The sequence below is a fragment of the Myotis daubentonii genome, chromosome 17, assembly GCF_963259705.1.
Source record: "Myotis daubentonii chromosome 17, mMyoDau2.1, whole genome shotgun sequence".
In the NCBI taxonomy this organism is placed as follows: Eukaryota; Metazoa; Chordata; class Mammalia; order Chiroptera; family Vespertilionidae; genus Myotis; species Myotis daubentonii.
In genome coordinates, this window is record NC_081856.1 from 22,327,435 (window position 1) to 22,339,925 (window position 12,491).

A 12,491-nucleotide genomic window follows, 5' to 3' on the forward strand; every position below is an offset into this window, starting at 1 on the left:
AGTATTGAACAAGCATGTTTACAAATATCTCCAGAAGTGATTCAGGCTGGAAAGTGATTTAAAAGGTGGGAACTACTATATCTTTTCAGTTGTCATTGATCACTGTCCTTTTGTTTATTTTCCTTCACATTTTTTATTTTGTAAGGTTTCAATAAGTTGACAAATAGTATAACAATAATATATTCTTGCCGAAATCGGTTTGGCTCAGTGGATAGAGCGTCGGCCTGCGGACTGAAAGGTCCCAGGTTCGATTCCGGTCAAGGGCATGTACCTGGGTTGCGGGCATATCCCCAGTGAGAGATGTGCAGGAGGCAGCTGATCGATGTTTCTCTCGTCGATGTTTCTAACTCTCTATCTCTCTCCCTTCCTCTCTGTAAAAAAAATCAATAAAATATATTTAAAAAATATATATATTCTTCATTTAGTTCGTCCTCATTTCTCTCTCTCTCTCTCTCTCTCTCTCTCTCTCTCTCTCTCCTCTCCTCTCCTCTCCTCTCCTCTCCTCTCCTCTCCTCTCCTCTCCTCTCCTCTCCTCTCCTCTCCTCTCCTCTCCTCTTCTCTTCTCTTGGTTTCTGCAGATGTCCACACAGGTACTGTCTGGCTCAAGGCACAGGCAAGAACAGCAAAAGCAGAAATCTACAGCATCTTCCCCATTTTATGCTCCCACCACTTCAGTGTCACTGCTATCTCCGACCCCTCACCACAGCTGCTCCTCACTCACACACACCCCAGTTCTTCCCTACCCTTGTGGTGTCTTAGTTTTTTGGTGGTGTTTTCCTTCCATTATTCCTTCAGGGTTGACGTCTTTGGGGAAAATAGCAAAATGAGCATTTATTTGGTAGAAGCTAGAAACGGACCAGTCCAACTGAAAAGCTTTCTTTTACACACAAGCACAAGGTAACACCCTCCCCGGCTTGTCTGGGGACAGCAGAAGAGGGCGGGGCAGGGGAGGGAGTTTTCGGTGGGGACAGGCAATGATACCTCCCAGGTATGAGATTGCAAACTTCAAGGAGCTGATTGAGTGGGGCGCTGAGAATATACACGGAAAAGGGTCAGTGTTTGCCCTGTAAACTGTGAAGGGCCTTATCACTGCCTTGAGACATTTAACTTTCTTTCTGTAAATACTTACTAGGGCCACTTCCTTACTTCAGGATTTCAGGAGTACTTTTCCTCCTTTTGTTTTTTACGTGATGCTGAAGTTCAGGAGGCATCCGGAACTCCAGGTCTGCAGCTAGCTTCAGAAATGCTTAGGTCCCACCTCAGGACAGGAAGGACAGTGAGAGCCATGGCGACAGATGAAATTCCGAAGAGAAGTCCCCAGGGGTAGAGGAAGAGAAGATGAGGCTGGAACGGCAAAGGACCCCACCATCAGAGGTGAGGAGGGGCCTGGGAAGCATCAAGAAGAAGAAGCAAAACCATGACGAGCAGAGGGAGTAGAGACACAGGGAAATCAAGGGTCTCATGGGAGAAAGCGTACCCGTAGCGTCAACACGCTGGTTGGGTCAAGTACAACAACGTGTGAAGTGTCCTTGACTTTAGGAACAAGAGTTTGTGGAATGCGGAGTGCTGGAAGCAGAAAGCAAAATTGAATCAGGCATAAATTGATAGTGAGGGAGGCGGGGAGTATGGGTAACTGTTTCAAGAAATTTGGTTGTAAAGTGGAGGAGATGGGGGACTAATGAGAGGGGTTTTGTGTGTTAAAGAACCAAGCATGTGAAATGACTAACACCATAGATCTCAATCGTAGCCACCAAGTAATGCTACTGGGAAGCTTTAAAAGATACCTGTGGCTGGACGCTTCCCCTGGATATTCTGATTAAATTACTCTGGAGGGAAGGCCAGGCAATCAGCACTGGTTTGAATGCTCCCTAGGGAAGTCTGACGCACAGCCAGATTTGGAGCCTCTGGCCTAAGGGAAATCCGGGGGAGAGGGGAGACAGGAAAAAAGATAACATTGGAGTAAAAGGGGCTCAAGCAGGAACAGAGGACTTGGTTTTAAGCAGCACGGACATTTCTTCTGCTGGGAAGAGAAAGGGAGGAAAGGATGGATGTAGGCAAGGGTATGTGTGGCCCAGGTGTGGAAGGAAGTGGAGGAGTCACTGTGAAGTAGGAAGAAAAGCCATTTGCTAAGGGGCATGGAGGAAAGTTAAGGACAGAGGGTTGGCATAGTTGCTATGACAGCACCGTAAAACACAGACTTTCTAAGGCTGGTGGAACCAGTCTGTCCTTAGGGGACTCCCACTGCAGTAAGACTCTAGGTGTGCTTGGACTGGCAAAGCGGACATTTATAGTCATATCGGTTGATGATTGGGAGTCCGAGGGACACAACGAAAAAACTGCCAATAAAGGGAGTTATAGCCCTGGCTGGTGTTCCTCAGTGGGTAGAGCATTGACCCATGCACCAAAGGGTCTCAGGTTTGATTCCTGGTCAAGGGCAAATATGTGGGTTAAAGGTTGGATCCCAGGGCCGGTTGGAGTGCATAGGGGAGGCAATCTCTCTCTCTCTCTCTCTTCTCCCCCTCCTCCATTTCTCCCTTCCACTGTCTCTGAAAATCAATGGAAAAAATATCTTCAGGTAAGGATTAGCAACAATAACAACCAAAGGGAGTTGTAAATGTGGATTGCAGAATCTGGGCAAGATAGAGACAAAATTAATGGAAAGAAAATAAAAAGTTCAAGAGATTGGAAGGATCAATGAGGTGGAAAAGTTATGTAGCCAGAGAACCTGAATAATAAAAGGGAAGATTAGATTGTTGTAATCTGAGAGCAGCTGTTAGAAAATTTGCGTCTTAGGATGTGGTGGGACCAAGGGTGTACAGCTAAGGTATAACAGGAGAAAAAGCATCAGAATATTCCATGTTCTAGAATACCCACCTCCCCAAATATTTTAATTGTCTTATTAAAGTTTGTAACTATAGTATATAACTATACTATAAACTGTATATACAAATATATACTACATATAATGCATAATTATAATTAGAGTTTGTCTAACATATCTGGCATGTTTTTGAAATATGAAAGGGAGGAAAAAATAAACACCACATGTCTGTGCATGAATAAAAAGGATTAGGTAAACATAAACCAAAATATTAACAGTGAAATCACGGTTAATTTTTTTTCTCTTTTCCAAATGTTGTACAACAGTCAAATAGTATTTTACTAATCTTAAAAGGCAATATATTTTAAAAGAAAATCATTTGCCCCAAACAAACTTTGCTCCTTTAGGATATCTTAGCATGGAAAGGAAGTAATATTCGGAACTACGGAACATATGTGTTAGTACAGAGTTCCAAATGCAAACAGTAATTTCAATGCGTCACTTTCTTTCCGGCTCATTTTAAACTATGAGGCAGCAATCAGTCCTAATTATTTAGATTTCTAAATATTTACTCTAAGACAAGTTCCTTATGTCGATAATGTTGACTTAATAAATGCAAGTTGACATTGACATATTAGAAGACTTCCTTCTCTGAGAATTATGCATTGTATCAAAAGAGCTTTACAAAGAACAAGAAAAAGGTGGCCATCTCTGACTACCTATTTTTAACTTGCGGCTTCTTCAGCAAACACATTTCCTATTCCCCTTTCAATCTTATTTTCCTCCATAGTGCTTAGTAACATACTATTTATTCCCCTGGTACAAGTGAAATCTTATATAATACATATCCACACATGTGTTCATGTATCTTTATATATATTAAATCAAAAGTTCTGATTTACCTGGTGTGGGGTAAGATGGGAGAGTGGCTATTTTTTTTTAAAGCTCCCAAGCTGATTTTTACGAGTAGCCAGCATTCTACCTAATCAACTCGGTTAAATCAAAACGGAATTTTTGGAGCCCTGCTCCTTTGTTCCGTGAAAATCAAGACAGTCTCTTGGCTGACATTCCTGTCACCTTTGATGTCTCAGCCACCCTGAATACCTGGTTGTTGGATTCCCCGCTCATCACCCACTGGTAGAACCCTGAGACACCTGTCCTCGGTGCCTGCTTTTTTGTCTCTCCTTTGGGAAATTTCAGTAATGAAACCAACTAAAAAAGAGAGAGAGAGAAATAGATGCCTAAGGGTCTAAGGAAAGAAACACCTTGGATGGAAAAGTCCCACCTGCAACCTCGTGTAGAGGGCTGCTTTAACAGGCTGAGCGGTGTGCACAGAGCCACACCGGCAGGGTGCCGGAGGAGTGCCGTCATGAGGGTCACTGGAAACTCAGAGCCACAGCTGGCAGAGCTTAGTGAGGGCCACTTTAAGGAAGTTCATCAGGGATCTAGCAGCAGCAGCTGGCAGGACAACCACAGGGGAAATCAACTCAGATGACATAAACTGTACTTTAAAAAAAACAAACCCAACCCTTTCTCAACCAGCATCATCTCTTCTCTTCCCACTTTTGCTTTGGAAATAATTATAGACTTACAGGCAATTGCAAAGATAATACAGAGTTCCCATGTACCTTTCACTCAGGTTTCCCTGTTACTTTCATCTGTGTAATTATAGTCTGATATCAAACCCAGGAAATTGACATCGGTACAATGTGTGTGTGTGTGTGTGTGTAGTTCTATTTTTTTTATCACGTGTGTAATTTGTGTAACCATAACTACAATTGAGATACAAAACTATTCCATCATTTCTACTTTCTCTAGATAAATGGCCAGCAGAACAATTGCTAGCTCTTCCTGGTGGGCTGGCCTTTCTATTGTTCCAGTCCTCTCTGTACCTGGTCATTTTCTTTGCAAGGGTATCATAGATGCCTTTTTTCTTTATTGCTCTATAGGACCACATAGTGTACCTATCACAGATAAATTTGACATTTCACTCTAGTTTACCCAGAACTTTGAATTGTTCACTAAGGATTCTTTCCGGGATTGAATTCCTTTTTGGCCACTTTACAAAAAGAAATAGAATTGGCTTCGCTTCAGGAGTGTTTCTGAATATGGGACTATGACTCAGAATAAGAAAGCAAGTCAAGACAAGATTGCTAAGTGAGCTCTGAACATCTCTCACTAGCTAAGAAGATCATTCAGGAATATCACCTTGCCTATTCCTAAAATATTCAACTGTAAAAATCAGTAAAATTTGAAGGTTTTTTCAAGTTACAAGCCATCCAGTCTCATAATTGGTTAAAACCTTGAATGTTAAATCCAAGAATGTTACTGATCTGTCCGAATTGATCATATCCAGATTCTGCTAATTAGCTTTATATCCTAAATGCTGTCCGTGAAGTTTCACAGTTTGGTATTCTGAGACCCCTCACACCCTGCCCGACGGTAATGCAAAGCTTCCCCTGCCTACTTTTAAGAATTTGTTGAGGTCCTGGCTGGTGTGGCTCAGTTGGTAGGGTCTCATACTGTGCACCAAAAGTTTGCTGGTTCAATTCCTAGTCAGGGCACATAGCACGGTTTGGGCTCCCTCTCTGACCTCTGGTAGGAATCCTGCAGGAGGCGGCTGATATAAGTATATGGCCATAAATATTTTTCCAGTAAATTAGGATGCCCGTATGAATTTGGTTTTAAAGTATGATTTTTTTGGAGAATAAAATTAAAGTTAAGGGATTGTGTGTCCTACATCTATTAATTTACACAAGTTTCACAGTAATAGTTAAGCCTTATCATAATGCCTGAACATAAGTAGTCCATTGAAAACAAATTAGCCTTCATAGGTTTTAATGGTTGGAAGGAAGGAAGAAAAAAATTAAAGGAAAAGGGACAAGAAAAAGAATGGAGAAGAGAAGGGAAGAAAGAGAGATAGACAATAGATAAAGTAATATTTAAGACCATGGAGTAAAGACGAGGTATCAGTGAAGGGTGTTTTATTTCTGAATTTGTGAAGTAGAGTAGTAGACAGAACAGTGATCTAACTACAGGGCAGTGTTTCTTAACATTTTTAAACAGCTTTACTGAAGTCTACAGGATGTATCTTTTAACTGTCCTTATTTAATGCATACAATTTTGTGAGTTTGGACATATACCCATAAAATTACAATCAAGTCAAACTTTTTTAAAAGATTAGTGTCCCTCACCTTGTAAGGGGCCTTTTTAGATATTTACTTTTCTGTAATCATCCCTCCACCCCATGAAAATTTAACACCACAGACCTACATATCTATTTATATACTATTAGAAGCCCGGTGCATGAATTCATGCATGGGTGGGGTCCAGCCGGCACCAATTGGGGCTGATCAGGGCCAGCCAGCGGGGGGGGGGGGGGGGCGGGGGGGGACTGTGGGAGGTTGGCCAGCTGGCCCCACCCCCATCGGGCTGGCTGGCTGCAGTGCACGTCATAGTGACTTGTTGGTCCGGTTGTTCTGGTCATTCCAGTCGATCTAGTCGTTCTGGTCACTTGGCTTTTATCTATGTCGATGGCCCTTTGGAGGTGACCAGTGTAATATCTAAAATTATTTTTCCCCCAAGAACCAATTTTCACTTCAATGTGGGCAGCATTGTCCTTGCTGAGAAGGCATTGCTAGTTCTGCGTTAACTCATTACACAACTTTTTGCAAGTCCTTCTCACTCTTTGAGACTCAATTTGTGAAATGAAGAGGTTAAACAACACGTTCATGAAGACTCCTTTGCGGCCCTGGAGCCCTATGACTTTTATGAGGTATGCATGGGCCCACTGTAGCTGAGTCCTCCGGCCCTCCCTACCCCTGTCCACCCGCCTTTGCAGGCAGAAGGTGAAGGTAGCGCCTGTATTGTGATTGTTAGTTTGTGTGCCAGTCTCCCTCCAGAATGACATGAGCTCCTTGAAGACAAAGTCCTCGTGTATTTGGTACAGTACCTGGCAGGAAGCAAGCACTTGGTTGACCTTTGTAGAATGGGCCACACACATGGTACTTGCAGGTTGAACTAGATGAAATTGCCCATGCTAGACTCTTCTGCCAGCAAATATGTAAGCTAACTCAGGCACCATGGAATCAAATGACCTGGTGTAGCTCAAGGCAGAGTCTGACATGTTATCATGTCAAAAAACATTTAAGGAAGGAAGGAAATATGTACTGTAGCTCACAAGTCAGTGTCTGACACGTTAAGAGGTCAAAAAATATTTAAGGAAGGAAGGAAGTTTGAGAGTAAGTGAGGGGAAAAGCAGAGAAGTCATATTATTGCCAATGTTACATTTCTTCAAAAATGCCCAGTTCCTTAAACTATATATGGCACATTGTTCTGCCCCAAATCCAGCAGGTTAGTTAATCAGCTTGAGCAAAATTGGGCATGAAGGGATATTGCCACTAAAAAATTTTATGCTCTTTATAGTATTAATCTGCCATAAAAATTAAGAAGGGAATAATTGGCCACATTTGTAAAGCACTTTCCAGTTTCCAAAGGACTTTGTCTTGCATTATCTCATTGCAGGGTCCAGAAAAATTTCATACAGTGCAGAAGACAGTCAAGCTAAGTAAACCCACTGAACCCATATAGGATCATTCCTTTGCCAACCACATTGATATCTTATGTGGATTCTTAAGCATTCTCTTTACAGACTAGTTAATAGTATTCGAAGTTGCCATGGATACAAGACAGCTATATAACCCAGTTGCTATTTCTCATCTTCTGCCACCAAACCTGTCAATAAACTAAGAAAATATAAGACAGAATTTCCATTAGCAGCTACCAAGACTTAACATCATAGAATGCAAAAGGTAGAAAGAAATTTATTTTCTGGTGCAGATATTCTTAATCTTTGGTACATGAATCCCTAAAACTGACTAGAAAACTTTCTGGCTATGAGAATATCTCCCTTGACGGTCCATAGCTTTCATCAGATTGTGAAGGCGGATGGTCTCCATGGTGACAGCCCACCATTTACATCTGATATAACTGAGCCTGGAGAGGCCCAATGAATATCTTGGGGTTCCACAGCACAACTAATTAGAGCCAGAATATGACTTGTGACACTCCCATGTAAATGCTGTCTTCCCCTGTCCCTCAAGGGCCTTCAGGAGCCATTCATTTTTGAGCCTAATCAGGGAACAGTTATAGCTATGTGTTTCTGAAATTTGAATATAAATGAGTCTTGCACAAGCGTTTATCTTGAGGTTTGAGCATTTAATTGAGATTAGTTAACATTGCCTTAATTATACAACCTCAGCAATAAGTGTACAGAAAACGAATCATTTCACAAGGTGAAAATCTGGTGGTTGTGCATTAAAATTCAAATAGAACTGATTATATTGATACCTTGAAAATGGTGAAGGCAGAGGCTATTATTTAAGAATTAAGAAACTGGGAGCAAATCTCATTTGTAGCCTGGAACAGCCTTAACTCGTATATAAGAAGCAGAGGTAAAGATGCTGAAAAAGCTAGTAATTATAATCATGTAAATGTCAAGAGCAAAATGTTTCAAAGGCAACAACGCCAAAGTTACAAGTGAGAAGATAGGAAATGTTAGTAGAATTATGCGAAATAAGGCTTCCCTTAGTTTTTATGTGGGAATTTGTTCAATTATCTGAATAGTCCTTTTTTAAGAATACAGCCCTTATCAGCAAGAATGTAATATAAGGATAAGCTATTAATTGCATGCCTAACTTAGGTAAGAACAGGGAAACAGTTGTAGCTGGTTTTAAAATTAGCATTTTACACCTCTTCTGTCACACTTTGTTCTAGTTCCCTCCTCCATTCAGATCTCCAGATGTCATATATTGTCTCCCCCTCCCCCCTCCGTCAAAACTAGCTCTCAATGAAAAGTTTATTATACTGAAAGATAAAGGCCAGCCTAATTGTCATAACTATATGGCAAACACCGTCAAAATCTCAAAAACTACAGGGCGGGGGGTGGGGGGAGCGGCAAAAGCACATGTTACCACCCTATTAGCAAATATCCAAATATTTTCTGGCCCATACAGTTCTGAAAAATAAAGTGGATTTGAGGAAAGAAAGCAGCAACTTCAAAATAAAGGAGGACACATGAGTGCATTCTCTGGCGATTAGGCAGCCAACAAAGTTCCCCCAAGTTGTAGGAAGCGCCAGTCCTACAACTTCCAAAGCCTTGCAGGTCAGCCCAGAGGGGAGCACGCAGAGGGAGGCAGTGAGAGAGGCCAAGGACATTAAGATTCCTGAGCACCACGGGAGAGGGGGAGAGGGCGAGGGGGCTGGGAATGCAGAGCTGGAGCCGGCTTCTGCAGTCCTCTGGCTCTGCTCCCTGTGTCTTCAGAAGAAAGGGATTGGTAGTGGCAGCAGCCCAAAGATCCACCGACGAAGGCACACTCCCCTGGGTACCTCCCTTTCAGTTCTTCTAGCTGAATAGGGGCTGTCTGAATGGGATGAGTTAGAGATAAGGAAGTAAGCAGATGGCGGGGAGGGTCAGACATGTGGGAAGCCATCCGCCAGTCAGTCAGAGGACACATACCCTGGAAGGTGGGGAAATGCCACTTCCCTCTCTTGTTTTTTGCCCTGGCTTTGGGGCATCCAGAAAATAACTGGAGAGTGTTCAGAGCAGCCACAGGGCATGGGCTCGGGGACTGATAATTTGGGGGGAGGCAGGGAATCTTTTAGAGAAAGTTTCGCAAAAACCTGTTCCATTAGCCACCAATGAACCAATGCCAGCCTACCAGTGGCAAATGCTGGGATGGACAACAAAAGCTGTAACATGGACTTCTTTCCTTCACTATCTTGAATTATAACCTGCCGATGGTAGCAAAAACCCCTGTCCACTCCTGCTGGAACAGCTGGGAAGAGGGATACCCAGTCAGGAGTGAGGACTTCCGAGTGGTCACTGTGCTTGCCTTGGGGAAAGCAGTGGGCTCCAGAGAGGTGGTTTGTATCAGTCATGCTCCGCTTGCACTATTGCCTGCTGGTAAGGGCTCCCCCTCCCCCACTCTCCATAGTAAATTGTTTTGGCCAGTGTCTCTGGCACAGTGTCTTATTTATTTGCAGAGTTGTTTTTCTGTGGGATCAGGGCCAGAGGCGGGCCACATTTTTGCCAGTCATCCTTCCATCCTCACAACTTGCATTTTTTTTTCTGGGAGTCCTCAATGTGAGGACAGGAGGGAGAAGGGGGTTCTGTTGATTGGTGGGGAATCTTCCTATTAACTCTAGGACTTTTCACCTGCTTCCTAAGTCTGAGCTGTAGAAAACATTTTTAGCTCTGAGTCCACAGTATCTCCCAGGCTGAGACGATTCAGGCCTGCATTGTTGACAGACCAGGGAGGTGAGGGACCAGCAAGCAGCCACACTCAGCATGCTCCCCTTTTCTTTGTGCTCATCACGCATATCGGGTAAAATTGGATTGGCCCGGTGAGCAGTTTTGAAGGGAGAAAGTCATTCTAGAATAGCAGAGTGGGGAGGGGCAGAGGTATCTGACACATCTTTTCTTGATGCTTTGAGGCTAAAAGATCTCTGAGGGTGATAAAAGAGTGAGGAACACATTACAGTGCCTGGGAATGGTCAGCCCTCCTCTAAAAGCCTGTGCTCTGGGTCATACTGCACAACACAAACAGGCATGAGGCTTGAACAGGCATAATTCAGTGAGACTTGCTGCTTATAAGATCTGCTCCTCCTGAGAACTTGAATTCTAGTGACTCATTGCATATTTTAATACTTGAAGTGATCCTTTTAACTTGAGACTTGACTTTCTTTTTTTAAAGATGAGATGAAAATCTGAACAGAAAGTATACAATAACCTATGTGAAATTTACCAGATTCTTAGTGTACAGGCACACAAGTCCAACCAATTACAGTAATACTATTGAGCACAAATCTGGTGTTAGATCCAACGTCTTCTAACTTGGAAATAATAATAATAAAAAAAAGACTCAGGCAAACTAGGCTATGTAATAAACCTTCCTCTTCCCCTCTCCCCACCTCCCCCCGTCACCCCAGCATCCTAGTTTTATATCATTCACAGATTCTCTTCTCTGTCCCATGCTGGTCTGATTTGGAAGTCACATCATTATTTTGTAACTCTAATTGCAGAGAGCTGTCAGTTTAATGTTTGTAATTGGTCATGTTTCAGGTGTTAAGCAGGTATGCATTAAAGGTCATTCTCCACCTCAGGGTACCATCTTCCCTAAGTGATGACCGAACACATTCATATAATGTTTCCTTGTCTCCCTATGCTTGCTCTTCAATATTTTACTTTAGCTATTCAGGGCTGCTCACAATTTTATGATAGGAGATAAATGCTAAAAGGGGTATGCTTACCTATTTTAGAAAATAATTGAAATTTTAAGTTGTGTGCCACTTGAAAAAAAGACATTTACTTTATTTTAATTGTTTTTGGGCATTACTATCAGATATAAGCCCTTACCTTACAAATATAAACATTGCTGCTTGAGACGTATGGGAGGGCTTGGGGCTAAACTGAGAGGGTGACAAGGGTCCTGTGACCCTCTGGACAGTCTAGCAAAAACATTCCCCAGGCAGAGGAAGACCAAGTTCAAGGACCCTGAGGTACAAATGTTTATTAATACCTACTTCATGCTATACAGATACATAGATGGGGCCATTGGCAGTCTCTACCCTTGTTGGTAGCCGGCATGCCATTTTCTTCTGTTTGTGACTTATTTTTACACTAGAGGCCCGATGCACGAAATCTGTGCATGGGTAGGGTCCCTAGGCCTGGCCAGCAATCAGGGCTGATCGGGGCCTTCCTTCCCTGGCTGCAGGTTGCCGGCCAGGGCCTTTCTTTGTTCCGTGCCACCCCCTGGTGGTCAGCACATGTCATAGCAAGCAATTGAACTCCTGAACTCCTGAGGGGACACTTTGCATATTAGCCTTTTATATATATAGACTAGAGGCCCAGTGCACAAAAATTTGTGCACTCGGTGGGGAAGGGGGGTTCCCTCAGCCTGGCCTGTGCCCTCTCGCAGTCTGGGATCCCTCAGGAGATAACGCCCTGCTGGCTTAGGCCTGCTCCCGGGTGGCAGAGGGCAGGCCCAATCCCTAGGTGCAGCCTCTGGTCGGGCTCAGAGCAGGGCCGATTGGGGAGTTGGGGCGTCGCTCCTGTCATGCACAGAGCAGGGCGGATAGGGAGGTTGCGATGCCACCCTCAGTCACGCTCAGGGTAGGGCCGATTGGGGGGTTTCTGGGGTTTTGTTTAGCTTCTATATTTGTTACAATGTTTCAAACTGCAAGCTCAGAGGCCGGCAAGGCAGGCGGGGAACGTTGGAGTCCTCCATCACTGAAGCAAGCAAGCCTCATGTTAGTTTCAAGCTGCCTGGCCGCCGGCCGCCATCTTGACTGGCAGTTAATTTGCATATCACCCTGATTAGCCAATGGGAAGGGTAGCAGTTGTACGCTAATTACCATGCTTCTCTTTTATTAGATAGGATAAGCCCAAGCATAGTAACAAGCTGTTTATGTGTCTTGAACTCAGAATGAATATATTTTTTAAAAACGATCTCTTGGGCTAGGTCTACACAGTCAACACTCCTGCATTTAGGTTTTTACACAATTGCTTCTTTAAGGGTACCTTCTGGCAGCTGAGCTTCTCAATCCTCCTTTTGTGTTGGCACGAGAAACACTAAGTGCAATATGAATACCATCAAGAAGAGATACAATA

General features: G+C 43.3%; 1 protein-coding gene across 1 annotated transcript in view; it reads left to right on the forward strand.

Moving 5' to 3' along the window:
- The first annotated feature begins 1,236 nt into the window (after window positions 1–1,236).
- ASPH (aspartate beta-hydroxylase) overlaps window positions 1,237–12,491 on the forward strand; it is a 192,588-nt gene continuing 181,333 nt past the window's right edge. The window contains exon 1 of the mRNA XM_059673092.1: window positions 1,237–1,374. Within this exon, the coding sequence (XP_059529075.1) occupies window positions 1,296–1,374 (79 nt within the window). The 5' untranslated portion in view covers window positions 1,237–1,295. The remainder of the gene's footprint in view (window positions 1,375–12,491) is intronic.